This window comes from Oncorhynchus mykiss, chromosome 1 (genome assembly GCF_057628025.1).
Source record: "Oncorhynchus mykiss isolate SJ-2025 chromosome 1, ASM5762802v1, whole genome shotgun sequence".
NCBI classification, from domain to species: Eukaryota; Metazoa; Chordata; class Actinopteri; order Salmoniformes; family Salmonidae; genus Oncorhynchus; species Oncorhynchus mykiss.
In genome coordinates this window covers 64,616,298-64,641,408 of record NC_143022.1, presented here as the reverse complement: position 1 = coordinate 64,641,408, position 25,111 = coordinate 64,616,298, and the positions used below count along the sequence as shown (strand labels likewise).

The 25,111-nt window shown below is 41.2% G+C and overlaps 1 protein-coding gene across 6 annotated transcripts in view; it reads right to left on the bottom strand.

Annotated features, from left to right (window-relative positions):
• The window catches only part of LOC110526206 (scaffolding CK1 anchoring protein H-B), a 50,821-nt gene that overhangs the window by 2,387 nt on the left and 23,323 nt on the right, over window positions 1-25,111 (bottom strand). For 3 of the 6 annotated variants that reach the window (XM_021606975.3, XM_021606984.3, XM_090236493.1), the window contains 2 exons: window positions 5,424-5,548; window positions 88-4,267 (listed from right to left, as the gene is read on the bottom strand). In XM_021606975.3, coding sequence (XP_021462650.3) covers window positions 88-4,267; window positions 5,424-5,548 — 4,305 coding nt within the window. Of the gene's footprint in view, window positions 1-87; window positions 4,268-5,423; window positions 5,549-25,111 lie in introns of those variants that run through there. The other 3 variants (XM_090236502.1, XM_090236513.1, XM_090236496.1) reach the window with 2 other exon arrangements.

Sequence of the window (25,111 nt, the reverse complement as noted above, 5' to 3'; positions counted from 1 at the left end):
CAATTAGGTACCTCGGTTACAATAGGTACCTTAAATTTTAATTTAGTTAAATTGCTACTGGCCTATTGATGCAGCAGGGTACTTTACCTCAAAGCGGCTATAGACTTTCCTCCCCTTCCGCATGCTATCGATTCTCTGAAGAAGCTTCTCCCTCTCCTGAGAAGTTCTAGCCGGGCCTCCGATCTGTCGTCGGGCTGATGCTTCCTCCTTACCACTAACACCCCGGTCAGCCTCATCCTGTTTGGCATCATCAGTGACTGCAGATTCTTTAGTGAGTTCTGTCCTGCTCTGGCAGTTAGCAGAAATCTGCTCTAATAGGAGCTTTGTGTCATCTCTTAGGTTGCTGCTAGAGAGTACATTGGCAGTAGATAAATGGTAGTGGGACTGGCTTACTTTAGGTTGCTTCACTGGGGGTGGTATGGGATTGCTTTGATCTGTTGTGCTCTCTGGTTTCATAGTGCTGTTATTCTCTTTGGTCTCATCGGGACTCTGCGATCCATGGGAGGCAGATTCCCCAGGAGCAGTTTTTCTCTTTGTTTCAGGATCACCTGCTATCTTCTCACCTTTATAGGCTGCAGAACTTCCCACTTTTTGCTCCTTGTTAAGTTTACTTGGTTTGCCCTCCTTACTGTTATCCACAACGACAGGTGGAGCTGGGGCAGTGTCATGAGAGGCAGTGGATTCAGTTGGGTTTGAGTTGCTTGATGGGACGGATTCCACAAGGACAGGGTTGAATGGTGAGGTAGGTTCAGTTAGGGTATGATTAGGAGAGGAACAAGATTCTTTTGGGGTGAGGTTTTGGGGTGGAGAAGTTCTGGACTTTGTTTGGCCAGGCTTGGGACACACAACTGATCCACCTGACCCACATGTAAGGGAGGAGTGTGATTTTGTTGGGGTTGGGTTAGAAGATGCACTTGATTCTGTTAGGGTCAGGCCAGTAGATGCACTTGGATCCGTTGGGGTGGTGCTAGGAAGAGGGTTGAGTTCTCTTGGTGTTGGATTGGTTGAAGCACTAGATTCTGTTGGGGTAGGCTCAGGAGGAGAGCTAGATTTTGTTGGTGTGAGGATGGGAGATTTGTTGGTTTCTTCCATGATATGCTTTGAAGATGGAGGTGAAGAGTTGTAAGAGTCATTGGACACTGTAGCGGGCTTTGGAGAGGAGTTGCATGCTGTTTTGGAATGTTTGAGTGACAAAACCGACTCATGTTGGCCAGGACAAGGGGAGGAATAGGATTTTATTGGGTTGGTCTTAGGAGAGGATGACCTCAACTCAGTTGTGGCAATTGTAGACAATGACTCCTTTGTGGAGGGTTTGGGAGAGGTGTTAGATTCCATTGGTGTTGATGAAATTGAACCAACTAAGGTGGACTTGGGTAAGAAACTAGATTGTGTTTGGGTAGGGTTTGGCGGAGGGCTAAATTCTGTTGCAGGGTTTGAGGATGAGCAAGATTGCATTGGGATAGGGCTGAGAGATTCCTTGGAATCTGTTTTGTCCTGCTTATGAGACACACCTGGCTCAGATTGGGTGGGGCTCAGAAGTATGTTGGACTCTACTGTGATAGGTTTAGAGGATGATAATGGCTGCTTTGACATGGGGATAGATGAACTGGGCTCCTTAAGGGTGGGGGTAAGGGCTGAGCTCAACTCCTTTGCTGCATTTGGTGATGAAGTGAGACTAGTTGAGCTTAAACCTTTTGGTGTCGGATATGAAGATGAGCTAGCTTCTGTTAGTGTGAGTGGAAGAGATGGGTTTAGCTCATTTGAAGCAGGATTGAATGACTTTGGTTTCTTTGGAGATAGTTTATATAAACTGAAATCCTTTGGGGAGATGTTAAAGGAACACTGATTTGAGGTGCTCTTAAGAAATGTACTTGTATCTCTAGGGTTAACTTTAGACACACTTTGGTTCCGACTGTTCTTCAGCTCTATCTTCTCAGTATCAGTAGAGACTCTAAGTAGGCCATCGACACAAGATAATTTATCCCTGAGGAATGTTTTGGAGTCACTTTTGGGAAGTTGAAGGTCTTGCTGTTCTTTATTTTTAGAATGGTGTTCTTTGACATCAAGTAAGGAGCCACATTTTGCCATGGATGTTTTGTTCTCCTGTAACACTGGTGAAGTCTCCAGTGTTTCTGATGATGCTTCTGTTGATGTAGCTGTCTTTTTTATTGAAGTATCTGCTGGATAAAGTGGGGCTTCTGTCGATGTTGTTGGCTTTGTGGTGAAAGTATCTGATGGATTAGGAGGTGCCTCTGTTGATGGAGCTGGCTTATTGGTTGAAGTATCTGCTGGATTTAGTGTGGCTATTGGAAGGTTAGGTTCTATCCTTGTGACTGGTTCCTTAATTTTCAAGTCAAATGGAGTCACTGGTTTTACAGGAGCTTTTTCAGCACTGCTCTCAGACTCTGCAGCCTTTGCAGCTTTTCGTTTGGCAGCCAACTCTTTAAAAAAAAATAACCTACTGTCTGGATCATTCATATCTATATAGGATTTATTGCTCAATGAAGATGCCTGGTGTGCTGATTGTATGGTTTTGGGTTTCTCAACTTGAGCAGGTTTGGATGGGTGTGCAGATTCTACCGTTTTGGTTTGTTCTTCATGGGCAGAATTAGGTTGTTCCATTGAAGAAACCTTGTCAGTGCTCACAGGAAGATACTTTGTCAATTCCTTATCACCCGAATCAGTAGTGATGTCCTCAGATTTCAAAGACTCAATGGTTGAATTATCAACTATCGCTGACTTAAGTCTCCATTCAAAAGGTTCTCTTGTAATGGATCTTCTTTTTCCCAAAACCTGAGCGGTCAAGGATAATCTAGATGGGTCATCTTCCTCATTGGCAGTTTCCTCACAGTGTTGGCCAGAGTTACATTTCTGTTCCTGTGAGATATGCTGTTCGAGTTGTGAGCTGAAGATTAGTGAGGATCTTAGTCTCGAGGTCCTTTGGATAGCAGGATTGAACCTCCTACGGAATGACTCTTCTCTTTTGGGCTCTTTTACATCCATCTCCTCTGATTTGTCACCTTCAGTGGTTGATGACGAAGGTGGTGTTAGTGTTGTTTGGGCATCTAAGCTAACAAGAATTTCTAGTGTTCTTGAGTGTTCTGGGCAGGTGGGCTTGTTTAACCTGAGCCCTGGAATCTTGGGTAACTCTTTGGCACTAAACCTGGGATCTGATACCAGTGGAGAAAATAATTTGCCTTGTGTTGGATCTTGAAAGGGGTCATTTCCCATAGGCCGTGGAATCTCTTCCTCTCCTGCATCATCAAATGCACTGAGGTATGAGTTTATCCTCCAATCTCGCATCCCCTGCTTTGCACTGGGATCCTGTGTTTTACAGTCCGAACCAGACCTGACAAAAAATGATCTCTGTTCAAATGGGTTTTGTTGTGTTGGGGAGGTCTGACAGGCATGAGGCTGGCCCGTTCTCAGTCTTTTGGGGTTTGACTGACTAAAGGGACCCTCTCCTGGACTTGATAATTTGTTTGAGCCATGTCCCAGCTCCACAGCAAGGTTTGATGATGACAAATAATTCAGTACAGGGTCATAGTTGTCTGGTGGCTCTATCGCTATTCCATGTGGGTACCCAGACTCAGAATACTGATCCATCAGAGGGTACGCTTGGTCCCTGAATTGATCGTAGCCGCTATAACTTGGTTCTAGCCCTGTTCTCTGATAGTGATGCTGTTCCCTATGTATCTTCCTGTTCTGGGTTGCCGTATCCCCCTCACTGCTGTGAATGGCTTGGTGCTGCATGAATTGAGAGGAGGAATGTCCGGCATAAGTGCCCTCTGCATAACTGTGCCTTTTAGAGCCAGCAAACTCCATTGTGTTTGACTGGATCATGGAGTGACCTTGTCCCATAAAAGACTGCTGCTCCAGTTTAAATTGTTGGGAGGAGTACTTGTTGCTGTACATATCTAGTGGACCCTGATCTAGTGAACTGTGGATGGGCTCACACCTTCCAGGAGGCATCATATTCTGAACCATATCCATGCGGTCATCAGAGGAATGTCTAGCCCATTCTACAGGACGAGAGCTGTCTATGGGGAGGAACTTTCTGGGATCTCTGAACAATAGTGTCCGATCACTGCTGTATTGGCTGTCAGATAAACTGCTGTAGTGTGGCATTGGAACAAGGACATTTTCCAGTACCAAAGGTTGGGACTGTGCAAACAGGATCCGGAACTCCTCATCAAAAGTAGTCACAAGCTGTCCAAGGAAGAGGTGAGCCATGCAACGGTGAAGCTTCTCAAAAGACCACATGAAGCTGCGGGCAGAGAGATTAATTAAATGTCATTACACATAATTAAGCAAAATATATGTATTACAATGGAATAAGGAACTCAACTCCATTACTATGCAATTACAAAACAAATCAATTAAACCTATCAATTCCAAATGCTACTTTTTTCTGTAATAGGCTCAGAGAAACAATCTTCCTCATTGGAAGTTTCCAGTATTTACATAGGCACTATTTAACCCCCCACACTCTGAGCAAGTTCGGTCCACAGATCCCCCCCATTTTCTCTAAATGCCTAACAGGCATTGGGTCTTATTTTCACTGTTTATGGACATGTCCGAAGATTGAGTTTTACTCAAGACTTTACAAAGATGCAGGATTATTTTTACTCAATATACAGCGTGATCCATTCGTGTTGGATAGAAATAAACAACACATTTAGGAAAAACTGCTTTTGTGCTAAAGTGCTCAACATATGTGGGAACTCCTTCAAGACTTGTAAAAGCATTCCTCATGAAGCTGGTTGAGAGAATGCCAAGAGTGTGCAAATCTGTCATCAAGGCAAAGGGTGGCTACTTTGAAGAATCTCAAATATAAAATATTTTTTGTTTAACAGTTTTTTGGTTACTACATGATTCCATATGTGTTATTTCATAGTTTTGATGTCTTCACTATTATTCTACAATGTAGAAAATAGTACAAATAATGAAAAACCCTAGAATGAGTAGGTGTGTCCAAACTTTTGACTGATACTGAATGTAGGAGCAGGTGAAATACTATTTAAATTAGTTTTTTTCTGGGTGCATCTCCGACGGCCTGTACAGGTCGGAAGCTCATGAGCACAATCTGGTTGGTGTCATAAAGAACCCAAACTATTATTGCTCATTGTCAATTGTTTGTCAGTGTTGTTTTGTCTCCTATTGTATGCATTTGATGTTTATGGATGCTGTGTGGCTTGTCTGCCACCAAGTGGCATGTTTTGTTTTGTACTTAAAGAATTTTACTCCAATAAATTAAAATGCATCAATACTCATGTTATGTATTTGTTACTACACAGGTGTAAGAGCAACTTAATGTAGTTATTTTCAGATCCACATGACTAAATGTCAGGTTTGGGAAATCATGCAACATTTGTAGAAATTTGAAACACTTTGTATCACATTCTTCATTATTGAACCCTCACCTATAGTTTCCACTCAGGACTGCCCTGCAGTCTGTCAGCAAGAAGCGATCCATCATCTGACCCTTGAAGGTCTTCCCAGAACGACAGTGATAGGTGACCCCTGACACAGTTCTGACACGCATGAACTGCAAGATAAAAACATGTTCTCATTAGATGTTCTCCAAAAAACACTGAAATAAGTGAGAAGCTGTTCAGAAATACCTCAAAGAAGTTAAAGCTAAAGTGAGTAACTCATTTGAGATATTATTTATTTATCCTAGTAATTAGAATCAAGAACGTTAGCTTATTTGACCAGTAGCCAGTAAGGCTAGCAAGCTAGGATTGATAGGTGGTTAATTAAAGCTAACTGGTAGCCGAGCTAACAAATAATGAAATTGCTTTCCCTTCATGGAAAAGCACTTTTACCCCTTATCAAGTCTCAAGTTGACAGCTAACATTTTAAAACGTTTAAGCGTATTTTGTATTACTGGTTAATATACGCTAAATAGCTATCTATCTAACTAACTAACTTGGCTACCTAGATAGTTCCAGTTAGTTTTCTGATCATGAATGAAGCAGGTAGAATAGCTAACGTTAACTTGTCGTATGGTTATGTGAAATGACAATATTTTCTTGCAATATCGACACAATTTTAATTCATGATTTATGCATTGACAGTTTGGAGTGGATCACAGACCAACACTGCCACCACATTGGGTCTGGTCTGCGAGGGACCACCGCTGATGAACAACTCTGCACCATTGCATCATCCATAATAACAAACAGGGCAGGTAGGGGTTTTGTGGGTGTGCAACTATGATTTTCTGTTAAATAAAATACATTTTTGCAAAGATAGGCTTAAGTCTGCATCTTTCCAGAAAACATGTGTTGTGACTGGAGCTCTGGATTTGCTATGCTGCATTTTTTAAACAGAAATAGCAGAGATGCGCTTTGGAAATAGCAAGTTGGATGTTTTCCTTTCCGTGCCTTGCATAGCCTACTACTGAATGTGGTGCGAATATATGCTCAGATATGACACCATCTTGTGAAGAAGCACAATCATTTTCAGCGCCTGAAAAGGTAAAACAATTTGGGCGCAGGACATTTCATGAGTCGGATTTAGCCCATTTTTGATTAGACATACAAGGACAAAATAATTAAATATCTATGATTCACATACTGTACATTACATGACAGAGTGTGGACACTTGCTCATCAAACATCTCATACCAAAATCACGGACATTAATATGGAGTTGGTCCCCCCTTTGCTGCTATAACCAACCTCCACTCTTTTGGGAAGGATTTCCACTAGATGTTGGAACATTACTGCGGGGTCTTGCTTCCATTCAGCCACAAGAGCATGAGTGAGGTTGGGCACTAATGTTGGGTAATTACGCCTGGTTCGCAGTCGGCGTACCAATTCATCCCAAAGGTGTTCGATGGGGTTGAGGTCAGGGCTACTCCTTATATCTAATAAAATGTCAGATATCTGGTAATATATAGATAAAGATGTCCCCTAATATTGACCGTTTTCTTTCAGTGTATTTACAGAAGTACATTTTGAATTGATTACTACTGCTTAACCATTGTCATAACCCTAACCTTTTCCCCTCAGATTTCAAGTTATCACCTTGGACCTTAGTGGAGAAGCTGACCCTGTATAGTCGTGCGATGACCAATCAACGCTCAGTATAGCTTGGATGGGCTGTTGATGTTAGCATTACCTAGCATGCGGTGGGCTTGCTAAACACCCACATGGCAATCAGCTGTTGGCGATCAAGCGTTCATTGCCTCTAATGGAAACATCAGGTAGAGATCTATTTCAGAAACTAATTTGCAGGCTTATTCTAGTAATCTATGGGGTCTATTTCTCTCATAATCTATTCATCTCTCATGGCTAACTGGCATATACCGTTAGACATAAGCCTTTAGATCAGGTAGACAATAGGTCTAGGTTTTAGATTATCATGTCACTCTCACTGTGTACACTTTGCATCCTGCAGATGCGTCAGATACTGCTAGTCAGTATCAGTAGGACAGAAGGCTATTTATGCTATTTACAGTGCATTCGGAAAGTATTCAGACCCTTTAACATGTTCCACATTTTGTTACGTTACAGCCTTATACTAAAATGGATTAAATTGTTTTTTTCCCCTCATTAATCTACACACAATACCCCATAATGACAAAGCAAAACAGGTTTCTAAAAATGTTAGCAAAAAAAAAGAATGAAATGAAACATCACATTTACATAAGTATTCAGATTCTTTACTCAGTACTTTGTTGAAACACCTTTGGCAGCGATTACAGCTTCGAGTCTTCTTGGCTATGCCACTACAAGCTTGGCACAGCTGTATTTGGGGAGTTTCTCAAATTCTTCTCTGCAGTTCCTCTCAAGCTCTGTCAGGTTGGATGGGGAGAGTCGCTGCACAGCTATTTTCAGGTCCCTCCAGAGATGATTGATCGGGTTCAAGTCCAAGCTCTGGCTGGGCCACTCAAGGACATTCATTCCATTTAAGAATGATGGAGGGCACTGTGTTCTTGTGGACCTTCAATGCTGCAGAACATTTGTGGTACCCTTCCCCAGATCTGTGCCTCGACACAATCCTGTCTTGGAGCTCTACGGACAATACCTTAAGGATGATTCAATGGAAACAGGATGCACATGAACTCAATTCAGAGTCTCATATCAAAGGGGCTGAATACTTATGTAAATGTGACTAGTTTCAGGAAACTAGGCATATGTTGCGAGTCACGACTTCAAAGGAGAGGCATTTGAACGTTTATTTAAATGTGTTATCAAAATGTATTTTTTGTCAGAAACAAACTTGTAAATACGAATAAAGTTGTTAAATTACGAGCCTAGTTGGTTTAGCGAACAGAAAAAGACAGGAACCTTCCCGCTAGCAATGATTGGCTGAGATAATGATTGGGCTGAACCGTGTAGCGTCTTCTGCCTATAAAATGAGCTGCTCATTATGTGTAGATAATCCTTTCTACTGCAGTTTTTTTAAAATATATAATTTTAGCCATGGAGAACTGCAAATGTGTTGCTACTGCCCTGAATTTATCAGGCGCTATCGGCAAAGTCACTAGTAAAAAGTTGTGATGGACTACTTTCTGGAGGAAGATCGTGCCATGCTGACTCTCTCTGACTCTGAAAATGAATCAGATGATGAGGAAATCCCTGATTTAGGTAAAAACATTTTCATTGATGACAGTGATGGGGAAGAAACGGTCATCAACAGTGTTGTTGTCATGGAAGAAGTCGATCGATATTTGAAATCAGTGTAATGTCTGGTAGAAGCAAAGTATGATAAGGAGATTAATAGAATTCTGGCGTTTGATTGCAAATGCAGAGGGAGTCGAAAAGAAAACACAGAAGGCTGTTGTATAAAACACCTGTCTCCGGAATACATCTTCAAACTAAGGGCAACCATGGCATCCATAATAGAGAGGCAGAAAGATCTGATGATTCTTATGGCATTGCACACGGTCAGTGTGAACCAGAGTGACTTGATGCAATGGGCAAAGCAAGCTGTACAAACAAAACGGAAACGACACAGGACGTCTTATTTAATGGAAGGGGTTGCAGTCTGCCGTGAAGCCTTGATCCATGTATACGGGTAAGAGTCTAGCTACAGTTTTAGATATTATACATTTCTAATTTTGCCAGAAAGTTGTTTTCATTGCAAGTTAAAGCTTACTGTTAGCTAGCTAGCTGACGTTAGATCGCTGGCTCGCTAGCTAACATTGTTTGATCTGTGTAGTAATGTTATCTCAGAAATCCATTTGCATTGGTAGTTATAGCCTAATGTTAGCTAGCTAACTAGCTAAAATTGAACCTATTTGATTAACTTTAGCTAGCTGTGACAATCTGTTTGTTTTGCTAGTACTCTATGGATTCGGATTACGGTTCATTGTTTAGCTAGCTATCTACATGTTTAAACAAAAGACCCCAAGTTAAAGTTTACTGTTAGATAGCTAGCTAACGTTAGATGCCTGGCTCGCTAGCTAACATTACGTGTATGATCTGTGTAGTAATATTATCTCAGAATGACATTTGCATTGCTAGTTATAGCCTAATGTTAGCTAGCTAATATTGAACCTATTTGGTTAACTTTAGCTAGCTATGACAATCGTTTTTTTATTGCTAGTACTCTATGGATTGGGAGTATGCTTCATTGTTTAGCTAGCATGTCTAAACAAAAGACTCCACTTTGCCAGATGATTACATGACCCATCAAGTTAGCCAGGTGTGTCTGATGGTGATTATGTTTATCTATTGTATAATAATGCTAAAATATTTGTATCTGGAATTTGTCTTTCAGCATCAGTAGAACACGCCTGACTGTACTCCACCAGTCATACAAGGAGAATGATCTAATGCCTCCCATCAAAAAGAGAGCTGGCCCAAGCAAGCACAGGTTGCACCTGAAGCATGAGGACTTGCAGCGAGTTCTGAACTTCCTCAACAACTACGCAGAGGATAATGTAATAGTATTACCTGGACACCACCCAGGACACAACACTTCGGTGGAAAGCTGCTGCCATCCCATGTGACAAAAGCAGGGGTGTGGCGTCTCTAAAGGAATTGATGACAACACTTGGTATGTAAAGCATAAACAACACGTTTTGATTATTTAATTTACCTCCAATATGATTGGCACTACTTTAGTTGATCTCACATTATTATGTATTTTCCAGAGGTACGTGTAGTTGGGCTGTCATACTTCAGCGATCTGCAGAGAAAATTGCTGCCCCACATCTCAAGCACTAAGCCCAGGACAGACCTGTGCTGGCAGTGCCAGAGGAACAACTATCAGGTCTTCAGGTCTGCCAATCTGCCAGAAGCTGTTAAGTCAGCCAAGCTGAAGAAGCAAGAGCAGCATCTCCTGCTTGTTCAGAGTGAGCATTCTGTCTACCAGAAGATGGTTGCTGACTGCAAGACCACCTGTCAAGACCTGCAGTTGTATCTGGGGGCCCCTACTGAACCAGCAAGTAAAGACATCAGGATGCATTACTGCTTTGATTTTGCTCAACAAGTAAGCAATATTTCCTCCTTTATACTGATTAAGGCCATAGATAGATAGATAGATAGATAGATAGATAGATAGATAGATAGATAGATAGATAGATAGATAGATAGATAGATAGATAGATAGATAGATAGATAGATAGATAGATAGATAGATAGATAGATAGATAGATAGATAGATAGATAGATAGGCAGGGCAGGGCAGGGCAGGGCAGGGCAGGGCAGGGCAGGGCAGGGCAGGGCAGGGCAGGGCAGGGCAGGGCAGGGCAGGCACCAGTCAAAAGTTTGGACACAACTACAGTACTCATTCAAGGGTTTTCCTTTATTTGTACTATTTTCTACATTGTAGAATAATAGCAAAGACATCAAAACTATGAAATAACACATATGGAATCATGTAGTAACCAAGAAAGTGTTAAACAAATCAAAATATATTTTAGATTCTTCAAAGTAGCCACCCTTTGCCTTGATAACAGCTTTGCACACTCTTGGCATTCCCTCAACCAGCTTCATGAGGTAGTCAGTCACCTGTAACGCATTTCAATTACCAGGTGTGCCTTCTTAAAAGTTAATTTGTGGAATTTCTTTCCTTCTTAAAACTTCTTAAGGCTAGGGGGCACTATTTTCACATCCAGATGAAAAGTGTGCCCAAAGTAAACTGAGGCTAGGATATGCATATTATTAGTAGATAGAAAGTAGATAGAAAACACTCTGAAATTTCTAAAACTGTTTGAAGGATGTCTGTGAGTATAAAAAAAACTTATTTGGCAGGCAAAACCCCGAGTACAAACAATCCAGGAAAAAACATTTTTGAGGTCACTCTCTTTTCAATAGAAATCTAGAATTCTAAGGTAGTTGCTTGCAGTTTATCGCTTCCACTAGATGTCAACAGTCTTTAAAAATTGGTGGATGTTTTTCCTTTGAGAAATGAAGAAGTAGGGCTGTCCAGAACAAGGGTCGAGTGAAGTGTACTGTTGTGGTTGAGGCGCGCGACCTGAAAGCACGCTACACTTTGTTTTCCTCCTTTATTGAACACAGTTTATTCCATCTTAAATTTTATCGATTATTTACATTTAAAAATACCTAAAGTTGGATTAGGAAAGTTGTTTGAAATGTTTGGATCAAGTTTACAGGTAACTAATTAGATAATGTATTATGTTGCGGGATTTGGAACCGGTGTATTTTCTGAATCATACGTGCCAAATAAGTTGACATTTTGGATATATAACGACAGAATATATCGAACAAAAGGACCATTTGTGATGTTTAATGGACATATTGGTGTGCCAACAGAAGAAGATCTTCAAAGGTAAGGCATGCATTATATGTTATTTCTGACTTTTGTGTTGTGCCTGGCGGGTTGAATTATGATTTTCATGTGTAAGTTTGATGGGGTGCTATCCTCAGATAATAGCATGGTTTGCTTTCGCCGTAAAGCCTTTTTTGAAATTTGACACTGTGGTTGGAATAACAAGACGTTCATCTTTAAACCCATGTATAACACTTGTATGATTTATGAATTATTATTATGAGTATTTCTGTTTTTGAATTTGGCTCACTGCTATTTCACTGGGTGTTGTTAACGGGATTGGCGCGGGAAGGGATCACTAAGAAGTTAATGCATTTGAGCCAATCAGTTGTGTTGTGACAAGGTAGGGGTGGTTTACAGAAGATTATGTCAAGAACAGCTCAAATAAGCAAAGAGAAACAACAGTCGATCATTACCTTAACACATGAAGGTCAGTCAATCCCGAAAATGTCAAGAACTTTGAAAGTGAAGTTGCTAAAACCATCAGGCGCTATGATGTAACTGGCTCCATGAGGACTGGGCGATCATTCACAAGCTCCACCACAGTCTGGACCTTGACTTCCTGATCACAGGCCACACGAAGTTTGCTCCCAACTGGTTCTTCGGCCTCATCAAGCAGCACGTCAGAAAGACCAGAGTGAAAATTTTTTCCGAGATTGCTGGTGTTGTGAAGGACAGCTCTGTGACTGGTCAACATCCCACCATTGGTTGGACTGGAGGATGGTACGGTGCTGGTGGAAAGCTATGGCTGGCAACAACACCTGACTCCGTACTTCAGGCCGCTGCCACAGATCAGTACCAGCACTTCAGGTGAATATCATATTCATTGCATTGTATGAGGTGATTCTTCTCATCTAAACTTGGGAGGTGAATTGATGTTATGCAAGGTTGTAATGTCTTCTAAATATGTTTTCTTACTTCCTGTTTTACAGCTTCAATGCTCTTGAGCCTGGTGTTGTTGTCGCCAATGAGTGTTCGGAATCAGTTGGGACCAGGTTTCAGATGCTGCGCAACGGTGACATCCTTCCTCCAATAGATGGTACAAACAACTACACTAACTAACTACAAAAGGACATAAACAGGAATTACTATAAACTATAAATACAACAACAAACAAAAACCAACTAGCATTGTCATATGACTGGCGATCAGGAGCTCCTTCCCTTTGTATACTGAACAAAAATATAAACGCAACAGGCAACAATTTCAATGATTTTACTGGAGTTACAGATCAGGGAAATCAGTCAGTTGAAATAAATTCATTAGACCCTAATCTATGGATTTCACTGGACTGGGAATACAGATATGCATATGTTGGTCACAGATACACTATATACTGTATACAAAAGTATGTCATGGGTGGTCCTGGGAGGGAAAAGGGCTACCCACTTGGGAGCAATGAGTTTCTTCCCACAAAAGGGCTTTATCAGCTGTATGAGTGGCTAGTCCCAGAGGATGAAGATGCCAGATGTGGAGGTCCTGGGCTGGCTACACGTGGTCTGCAGTTGTGAGGCAGGTTGGACGTACTGCCAAATTCTCTAAAACAATGTTGGAGGCGGCTTATGGTAGTGAAATTAACATTAAATTATCTGGCAACAGGTCTGGTGGATATTCCTGCAGTCAGCATGCCAATTGCACACTTTATCAAAACTTGAGACATCTGTGGCATTGTGTTGTATGACAAAACTGCACATTTTAGAGTGCACAAAATGCACCTGTATAATGGTCATGTTGTTTAATCAGCTTCTTGATATGCCACACCTGTCAGGTGTGTATTATCTTGTCAAATGAGAAATGCTCACTAACAGGTATGTAAACTAATATGTGCACAAAATTTGAGTGAAACAAGATTTTTTTTGTATATAACATTTCTGGGATCTTTTATTTCAGCTCATGAAACATGGGACCAACACTTTACATTTATATTTTTGTTCTGTATATATGAAATCAGCACCATCCCTCTTCACGTGTTATTTGGTCCCAATTATCAGTACAATCTTGAGACCTCCCACTTTCTTTTGCAATCAATCATTCTTGTGTATAATGGTGTTTGACAGTTATTTTTGAAAGAATCAAATAATAACATATTTGTTTTCTGAGTTAAAAAAATTAAGCAGAATCAGGGGATCATATATTGGGTTGCATCTGTCCCTAAAGTCACCCAATATAACTGTTTGTGGAGAGAAAACAAAATTGTGTAAAACAGGGAGTAACCACTCTTGTACTTTTGCCCAAGTGTTTGCAACTATGGGGCAATACCAGCAAATATGTAACAAATCCTCTTCGATGCCCCATATTTGTAACATGTTGTTAGTTGCCAGAACATTATAAAATATATTCAACTGAAACATTCAGATTGTGGAGTCTAAGGTTGTTTTATAAATAAAACCAAAAACCTTTTTCCAGGGGATGGGAGTATTAAACTGCTCTTCTTTTGGGGCGGCAGCTGAAAGGTTGCTAGATCGAATCCCCGAGCTGACAAGGTAAAAATCTGTCGTTCTGCCCCTGAACAAGGCAGTTAACCCACTGTTCCTAGGCCATCATTGTAAATAAGAATTTGTTCTTAACTGGTTGCGATTTTTTTCTGGGGGACAATATTGAAAATGCAACCAAGCTTTAATTGATTCTTTGAAGAATAGGGATATGTCTATTAAGATACCATGCAGGAACCAAATAAAGTGCAAAGAGTTCATTTGTATAAAATTAAATATTTTGGAATTGAGAAGTGGGTTTGTCTTTTCTAAGATTTTACTCGTATTTACATATTGTTTTTGGCTTTCAGGCTTTCAGAGATTGATTAAATATTCAATATTCCTAAAATTCAGCCTTCCATTGTCGTACGGATTACGTTGGACCTTTTCTGATTTACCATTCCCTAAAACATGAAAGATCATGGCTTCAAACTGCTTAAAGAAAACCTTATCTGGCGATGGAAGTGACAGGAAGAGATAGCTGAACTGAGAGACAATTGAGGTGTTTATCAATGTCACTCTGCCATATAAATACAAAGCTTTACCTTTCCACAGCAATAGTGTTTTGTCAATCTTAGCTAGTTTCAAATCAAAGTTCTCCTTCACAAGATCCTTCATTCGCTTTGGAATGTGGATGCCAAGCATGTCCACTGGGCCGTTGCTCCACTTAATTGGTACACAACAGGGACAAATATAGTTGGACCCACTCTCAAAATGCATTTGTCATAATTTGGTTTAAGAAAGTAATTCAAATCTCCAATAAGAGCATCTATTGATGATTGTTGTATCATCTGCATATATGGACATTTTGGTTATGAGACCCTTGATGCTCAGACCTACTACATTAGAATTGTTCCTGATTCTGACGGCCATCTCCCCGATAGCCAATAAGAATGAATAAGGCGGGGGCTCCCGTGTGGCGCAGCGGTCTAAGGCACTGCATCGCAATATCAGTATCACCCTTGATACTCAGACCTACTACCCCTCCCAGTCACTACACACCCTGGTTCGATCCCGGGCTGTATCACAACCGGCCGTGATTGGGTGTCCCATAGGGAAAAATTGGCCCAGCGCTGTCCAGGTTAGGGGAGGGTTTGGCTGGGGGGCTTTACTTGGCTCATCGCGCTCTAGTGACTCCTGCCGGCTGACCTCGGTTGTCAGGTGAACTGTGAACTGGGTTAAGCGGGCAAGTGTTAAGAAGCGCGGCTTGATGAGTCATGTTTTGGAGTACGCATGATTTGACCCGAGCCCGTTGGGGAGTTGCAGCCATGAGACAAGATTAAAATTGGGGAGAAAAAGGGGGTAAAAAAAAGTTTTAAAGTAAAAAGGTGCAACTGGATCCCCTTGTTGGACCCTAAACATTTCCATAAAACAACGAATATTGTCACCAATGTAGCGAACTTCAGTTAAGCCAGACTGTTCACTTTGAGTAATTTTGCTTATTACTTTCTTCATTCTAAATGTTAAACATTTTGACAGAATACGGGTGGCACAGCACAAAGTGAGGGGTCTCCAGTTTTTGAGGTGTACATGGGCTTTCATGGGCTTTTATATTGACATTTGCTACTGCTTCAATAGTAATGTAATCAGTCCCTCTCTTTGGGTTGTTGAAAGTTCCCCCTGTTCAAATGAAAAATGTAAGTACAGTTTAAGTTAGACGTTTACATACACCTTAATCCTAGTAACAAGTCCCTGTCTTAGGTCAGTTAAGATCACCACTTTATTTTAAGAATGTGAAATGTCAGAATAATAGTAGAGAATGATTTATTTCAGATTTTATTTAATTCATCACATTCACAGTGGGTCAGAAGTTTACATACACTCAATTAGTATTTGGTAGCATTGCCTTTAAATTGTTTAATTTGGGTCAAACATTTCTGGTAGCCTTCCACAAGCTTCCCACAATAAGTTGGGTGAATTTTGGCCCATTCCTCCTGACAGAGCTGGTGTAACTGAGTCAGGTTTGTGAGCCTCCATGCTCGCACACGCTTTTTCAGTTCTGCCCACAATTTTCTATGGGATTGAGGTCAGGGCTTTGTGATGGCCACTCCAATATCTTGACTTTTGTTGTCCTTAAGCCATTTTGCCACAACTTTGGACAACTTGGGGTCATTGTCCATTTGGAAGACCTATTTGCGACCAAGCTTGAACTTCCTGACTGATGTCTTGAGATGTTGCTTCAATATATCCACAAAATTTTCCTACCTCATGATGCCATCTATTTTGTGAAGTGCACCAGTCCCTCCTGCAGCAAAACAGGCCCACAACATGACGCTGCCACCCCAGTGCTTCACGGTTGGGATGGTGTTCCTCGGCTTGCAAGCCTCCCCCTTTTTCCTCCAAATGTAACAATGTTTATTATGGCCAAACAGTTCTATTTTTGTTTCATCAGACCAGAGGACATTTCTCCAAAAAGTACGATCTTTGTCACCATGTGCAGTTGCAAACCGTAGTTTGGCTTTTTCATGGCAGTTTTGGAGCAGGGGCTTCTTCCTTGCTGAGAGGCCTTTCAGGTTATGTCGATATAGGACTCGTTTTACTCTGGATATAGATACATTTGTACATGTTTCCTCCAGCATCTTCACATGGTCCTTTGCTGTTGTTCTGGGATTGTGTTGCACTTTTCGCAGCAAAGTACGTTCATCTCTAGGAGACAGAATGCGTCTCCTTCCTGAGCGGTATGACGGCTGCGTGGTCCCATGGTGTTTATACTTGCGTACTATTGTTTGTTCAGATGAACGTGGTACCTTCAAGCATTTGGAAATTGCTCCCAAGGATGAACTAGACTTGTGGAGGTCTACCATTTATTTTCTGAGGTCTTTTGATTTTCCCATGATGTCAAGCAAAGAGGCACTGGGTTTGAAGGTAGGCCTTGAAATCTCCACATGTACACCTCCAATTGACTCAAATTATGTCAATTATTCTATCAGAAGCATCTAAAGCCATGACATAATTTCCTGGAAATTTCCAAGCTGTTTAAAGGCACAATCAACTTAGTGTATGTAAACTTCTGACCTACTGGAATTGTGATTTAGTGAATTATAAGTGAAATAATCTGTCTATAAACAATTGTTGGAACAATTACCTGTGTCATGAACAAAGTAGATGTCCTAACCAACTTGCCAAAACTATAGTTTGTTAACAAGAAATGTGTGGAGTGGTTAAAAAACAATTGATGATTCCAACCTAAGTGTATGTAAACTTCCGACTTCAACTGTAGGTGAGCAAATATTATTTGATTTCTGTAAAAAAGATCATGCACCCCTCAATTGGTATACCATTGAAGCCAGGAGATTTACCAGTTTGGAAGAGTTAATTGCCATTAGTTGTTCATCATCAGCGATCAAACCCTCACAGGATGATTTTTGTATTTCTGTTAAATGGTTCTCAGTCTTCAGGGATGCCTTTTCTATTACAAAATTCAGACAAGCAAATGAGGCCCTTCTTATCATGGTCCGATAGCAGAGATTCAGTTCATATTGGGCGTCATGACCCTTCGGCGTGCAGTCTGCACAGGAATCCATCTGTCCGCCTACTCTTCATTGCGTATGGAGAAGCAACGAGCATGCATATCAAAGAGTATCCCTCTTCACTCAGTAGCTAAAGTTTGAGTTCATGTTAGGTCAACGTTGTTGGGTTTACATTACGCTTTTCCAGAGGTACAATGGCTTTAATGGATTCTTCAGTCTGAAAGACACTAAATGTTCCTTCCCTTAATATTGCATGATCTCTTAAATTCTGTCTGCATTATGGACACTCACATGTTAACCATACTCTCATACACCCCTAGATGAAAGAATTAGCATGGAACATTAGTCGTCTTCATCAAAACTAACACTGCTTTGTCCTCTCTTTAATGTTATGCTACTTGCATGTTGAGCAAGGGTGGTACCTGGCGAACCTCTGTTCAACATTGATGTTGGCAACCAATGACAAGATACACTATATATTCAAAAGTATGTGGACATCCCTTCAAATTAGTGGATTCTGCAATTTCAGCCACACCCATTGTTGACAGGTGTATAAAATCAAGCACACAGCTAGATGCTCCATGGACAAACCTAAACAGTAGAATGGCCCATACCGTGACTGTAACCTTTCCAACAAGTCAGTTTGTCAAATTTCTGCCATGCTAGAGCTGCCCCGGTCAACTGTAAGTGATGTTATTGTGAAGTGGAAACGTCTAGGTGAAACAACAGCTCAGCACTCACTACCGAGTTCAAAACTGCCTCTGGAAGAAACATCAGCACAAGTGCTGTTTGTCGGGAGCTTCATGAAATGGGTTTCCATGGCCAAAACCTATTTCATGAAGCTCACAAGCCTAAGATCACCATGTGCAACGCCAAGCGTCAGCTGGAGTGGTGTAAAGCTTGCAGCCTTGGACTCTGGAGCAGTGGAAATGTGTTCTGTGGAGTGATGAATCATTCTTCACCATCTGGCAGTCCGACGGTTGAATCTGAGTTTGGCGTATGCCAGGAGAACGCTACATGACAGAATGCATAGTCCCAACTGTGGAAGCGGAAAAGGGTCTTGGGCTGTTTTTCATGGTTCAGGCTAGGCCACTTAGTTCCAGTGAAGGAAATCTTAACGCTACAACATAGAATGGCATTCTAGACGATTCTGTGCTTCAAACTGTGGCAACAGTTTAGGGAAGGCCATTTCCTGTTTCACCAACACAATGCTCCCGTGCACAAAGCGAGGTCCATACAGAAATTATTTGTTGAGATCGGTGTGGTAGAACACAAGCGAGGGTAACCGGCCATGCGTCGTATGAGAAATATAAGAGATACGTTGCACAGCTCAAGCTACACATGGTTAATATTCACACATAGTATACAGTCTTGTAATGGTAGGGTGACTTTAGCTGGTCTATTTGATATCTAAAGGGTGCTTTCTGCCATAGCTACACATAGTCGTATGGCATATCGTTGTGCTATTTTGGGTATTGGTATCGCTTACCGCGCTCACTGCTTGTAGGTAGTTTTATATATTGACTCTTTGCTTGGGCAGTGAGCTACCCTGAAGGAGCAGAGCCTATATCGCCTAGACTTGCATTATTCATTCTTTAATAAATGGTTAAACATATTTTTATGTGGTGTTTCCTCCTTTCTGAAATGAAGCGGAACCCAAGTGCCCGCGATTGCACCAATTAGATGCTAGCAGCAATCACTCCTAACTTACTTGGCGGTCCAATTAAGTCGACTCGTTCTGCTCACACTTCCTGCTGCCACTTGCTGCTACTGCTAGTATGTTCACTTATTTTTCTCCCACTACCACCCTAACCTCCACCTATTAGGTTCTGTTTTCTTGCTGGGGGATTGGTATAGCTTACCACACTCACTGCTTGTATATATATGGATGCTTTGCTTGGGCAAGGAGTTACCCTGAAGGAGCAGAGCCTATGTTGCCAAGATTTGCATTATTCATTCTTTAATACATGGTTAAACATATATGTGGTGTTTCTTTTCTGAACTGTAAATTACGTACTGAATATGAGGAAAGCCGTAGTCCTTTACTTCAGTCAATGACTAAAAGCACCCTCTTTGGCCTTATGGGCGGAATGATATTAATCTTTTTCATCATTAATAAAGTTTTTTTTTTTTTTACGACGAAAATCTGGTGTTTCCATGTGAAACAGTTTTGTTGTATTTAAGTCTTCTGTGATGTATATAAAGTGTAGTATTGGGATGCAAACTCAATATAGTATACATTTAAAGTCTACATCTGTCACGTCCTGACCTTAGTTCCTTTTTTATGTCTCTATTTTAGTTTGGTCAGGGCGTGAGTTGGGGTGGGCATTCTATGTTTTGTGTTCTATGTTTTCCATTTCTATGTGTTTGGCCTGGTATGGGTCCCAATCAGAGGCAGCTGGCAATCGTTGTCTCTGATTGAGAACCATACATAGGCAGCCTGTTTTTCCCACTTGAGTTGTGGGTAATTGTTTTCTGTCTCTCTACCAGACAGGACTGTTGTGCTTTTGTTTATGTTGTGTTTCAATGTGCAGTTACTGAATAAATTTAACATGGACACTTACCACGCTGCGCTTTGGTCCTCTTCTCCTTCCACCAACGAAAACTGTTACAATATCTGACATGGTACAGGTGTCTTATTTCTTTAAACCCATAACCATGTGTCTGAGGTGTATACTTGTGTTACAAAATAGATTTGTTTAATACTACCAAGAATCACTCTGTGTGACCTTGATTTAGCCCTCTGCAATAAAAGGTTATGAAAAAAATAATAATAATCAAGTTTGAAAGTAAAACATGTTTAACACCTTTTTCTCCCCAATTTCGTGATATCCAATTGGTAGTTAGTCTTGTCCCATCGCCGCAACTCCCGTACGGACTCGGACTTATACTGTTACATGTATTCGTCTGCTCATAGTGAAGCACAAAGTCCAGCATTCATAGCGAATGTAGATACCGCTCGCTAAGGTAGATGGGGCATTCCCACAAACTTGGATGATGGCATTGTGTATGTACTCAGAACTTTTTTTGTTTACAATGTTGTTTTTTACTAACGTTGGTCATCATGCCTGTGTGGTGTTCTGTGTTAATTACAAACAAGCACGAAAATGAGTTATCTTTCACCGTTCTACCTTTCCCCAGATGCTGCCAGTGGCTTGTGGCTATTAAGAATGATGCACCTTACGGTGAAAAAAAAAAAACATGAGGGATTTTAGGCTGAACTGAGGGGGAATCCATTTCGACTCCAGCTGAGAGGTTTTCTTTCACAACAAATGGAAGATTCTCGATTAGAGGTAAACTAATGTTAGCTAGCTTGCTAGCCTAGCTAGGTAGGTTAACTAGCTAATGTTACAGTCCTGTATTGAACTCTGAAAGCCATCTGATAAATCATATACAGTGGGGAGAACAAGTATTTGACACACTGCCGATTTTGCAGGTTTTCCTACTTACAAAGCATGTAGAGGTCTGTAATTTTTATCATAGGTACACTTCACCTGTGAGAGACGGAATCTAAAACAAAAATCCAGAAAATCACATTGTATGATTTTTAAGTAATTCATTAGCATTTTATTGCATGACATAAGTATTTAATCACCTACCAACCAGTAAGAATTCCGTCTCTCACAGACATTTTTGTTTTTCTTTAAGAAACCCCTCTGTTCTCCACTCATTACCTCTATTAACTGCACCTGTTTGAACTCGTTACCTGTATAAAAGACACCTGTCCACACACTCAATCAAACAGACTCCAACCTCTCCACAATGGCCAAGACCAGAGAGCTGTGTAAGGACATCAGGGATACAATTGTAGACCTGCACAAGGCTGGGATGGGCTACAGGACAATAGGCAAGCAGCTTGGTGAGAAGGCAAAAACTGTTGGTGCAATTATTCGAAAATGGAAGAAGTTGAAGATGACGGTCAATCACCCTCGGTCTGGGGCTCCATGCAAGATCTCACCTCGTGGGGCATCAATGATCATGAGGAAGGTGAGGGATCAGCCCAGAACTACACGGCAGGACCTGGTCAATTACCTGAAGAGAGCTGGGACCACAGTCTCAAAGAAAACCATTAGTAACACACTACGCCGTCATGGATTAAAATCCTGCAGCGCATGCAAGGTCCCCCTGTTCAAGCTAGCGCATGTCTAGGCCCATCTGAAGTTTGCCAATGACCATCTGGATGATCCAGAGGAGGAATGGGAGAAGGTCATGTGGTCTGATGAGACAAAAATAGAGCTTGTTTGTCAAAACTCCACTTGTCGTGTTTGGAGGAAGAAGAAGGATGAGTACAACCCCAAGAACACCATCCCAACCGTGAAGCATGGAGGTGGAAACATCATTCTTTGGGGATGCTTTTCTGCAAAGGGGACAGGATGACTGCACTGTAGTGAGGGGAGGATGGATGGGGCCATGTATCGTGAGATCTTGGCCAACAACCTCCTTCCCTCAGTAAGAGCATTGAAGATGGGTCGTGGCTGGGTCTTCCAGCATGACAACGACCCGAAACACACAGCCAGGGCAACTAAGGAGTGGCCTAGAAGCATCTCAAGGTCCTGGAGTGGCCTAGCCAGTCTCCAGACCTGAACCCAATAGAAAATCTTTGGAGGGAGCTGAAAGTCCATATTGCCCAGCGACAGCCCCGAAACCTGAAGGATCTGGAGAAGGTCTGAATGGAGGAGTGGGCCAAAATCCCTGCTGCAAGTGTGTGCAAACCTGGTCAAGAACTACAGGAAACGTATGATCTCTGTGATTGCAAACAAAGGTTTCTGTACCAGATATTTAGTTCTGCTTTTCTGATGTATCAAATACTTATGTCAAGCAATACAATGCTAATTAATTACTTTAAAACCATACAATGTGATTTTCTGGATTTTTGTTTTAGATTCCGGCTCTCACAGTTGAAGTGCACCTATAATAAAATAAATTACAGACCTCTACATGCTTTATAATTAGGAAACACTGCCAATTCTGCAGGTTATCAAATACTTGTTCTCCCCACTGTAGCTATCTTTTTTGGTATACACACACTCAATAAATTTTGCCAATACCATGGTAGTCACTGCTGGACTGGTAACTACCTTCAGCAGAGTAAAAATGTTTGTTTGTTCTATCTTTGACTGTTAACATAAGCTAGCTAATGTTAGCAAATAAGAGTAGCTCAATCTGGTAGCAATCTTTTCGATACTTGTGTGGAAAACACTCCATTACAAAAAATTGAATTGTCACTATAGCTAACTCTGTGTGTTGGTAGCAATGATGAATGTGGTTGGTTCTCAGCCAGTCTCAGCTGGCTAGCAATCTTGCGACGCTAGATAGCAAGCTGACAATATTGAAATGTCGATGCTATGCTAAGCTAGCCAGTCTAATAGAGAACAATACAATTAGTTGGGTGGTTAAATTGTGTATTTTGTTGTAGGTGAATCTACAGAATCCACCAACATGCGCTTTCAACCCTTAGCTCTGCACAAGTTGAAGGTAAGTTGGCAACAAAAAAAAAGATAGCTCAATTTACAGTAAGCGTGGTATAAAGATGAATTGGGTAGAGTTTGTATGGTTAGTGTTTGTGTTATAGGGTTACAGGTGGTTAAAGGTAACCTGAGGACCATAGTCCCTTCCAGACCATGTCATCAATTATGCCTCTTTGAAAAACTCAGGTTATTTGGAGTCATTCCAGTGCCCTGCTGAAAAAGACCCCTAAGCGGCGGCATTTTGGGTACACAAGCATGAGGGACCGGACACACCTTGCGGTTATAGAGCACAACAAGATTGTGGGACAGAAACCAGCAATGGACACTGAAAGATATAAAATCCAGACTACAACAGTAATGACACAACCACCTCATTCTTCTCTCTTCCGATTCTCCAAACACAATGCAAAGACACGTCTACAGAAATCCCCTGCAAAGGGCTACTATTAACAAGAATGATCTGTCAAAGTCAATGTGCTGGGGGAGGTTTACAGACAGTACTTTGAGATGAGGAAGGGGGTTTTAGTTGTGCTTAGACAGTAAATGTATTGTTGTGTATGAGAGCGATTATGGTGTCATTTTTTCCTCCATCTCCCATACACAACAATTCATACTGTGTAAGAAAAGCCCCCTAAGACTTTTCACACCTTTCTTTAGTCCCCCAGCCCATTCACTTTGTTACTTATCTTATCCTCTCAAAAGTAGCTCCCAATGTCCCCTTATTGTTCATAAACAATACTCTAGCCTGTCCCATTTGGTTGACACCTTTACCAACAAAGGCGTGTTGCCCTACATCCCTTCCACAATGCTAACACCACAACCATGTCTTTCCAGGAGACGTGTAGTCCCAGCAAATATTCTGCAAGAGGACCAAACAGTTGGTGGTTAAGAAGCTCTACACCACTTTCTGCAAAGTCTTATCCAGCTGGGCATTAACCGTAGACAGGACAAGACCATTCGCCATAAGCACAAAGAGTCTCAGCTTCACCAGCCCACCATGCTGAACATCATTGCCAATGTACCAAAGCTGGATATAGGACTATGTCTGCGTTTACACATGCAGCACAATTCTGATATTTTTTTGTTAACTAATTGGTATTTCCACCAATCAGATCGGTTCTGAAAAAGATAAGATCTGATGTGATTAAGACCAATTAGTGGAAAAAATATCAGAATTGGGCTTCCTGTGTCTCAAAATAAGTCCATGTAGAACAGGGGTTTCCAACCCTGTTTCTGGAGAGCTACCCTCCTGTAGGTTTTCACTCCAACCCCTGTTGTAACTCACCTGGATCAGCTTATCAACCAGCTAATTATTAGAGTCAGGTGTGCTAGATTAGGGTTGGAGTGAACCTACAGGACGGTATCTCTCCAGAAACAGAGTTGAAGACCTCTGATGTAGAACCACCATAAAATAAATATGGATATTTTCTATCAATCTTCGAAATGTGTCTGCCTTTATGGATTTAAAGAATATATGTATATAAACTGTACCGGGCTCTGTAGCATCAAACATTTGCTAGACATTCAGAAATCTAAATGTTTATTTGTGAAAAATCTCAAATACAGGGGAGTGTACACTATTTACTACTAACTCAAGAAAACTGGTTATTCAACAAGAATGTTATATGGTAAAAGTAACATACCCCCAAAAAGGTATGAACAGTGTAGTACATTTCAGTGTTTTTCAGGTGTAGAGACACACAGGTCCAGAGAACTAGCTACAGATTGTTACACCAGATAATTTGATTTACCCAAATATTTTTGCCGATATCTTGTCTATTTCAAGTCTTCTCTCATTGATCGAGACAGGTCTCTGTCATCATGACATGCAGAACTTTGGGGTGAACACCCAGCTATCTCCAATGAGGTGTCCACCCCAAAGTTCTGCATTTCATGATGACAGAGCCCTGTTTTCGATCATAGAGAAGACTTAAAATAGACAAGATGGTGG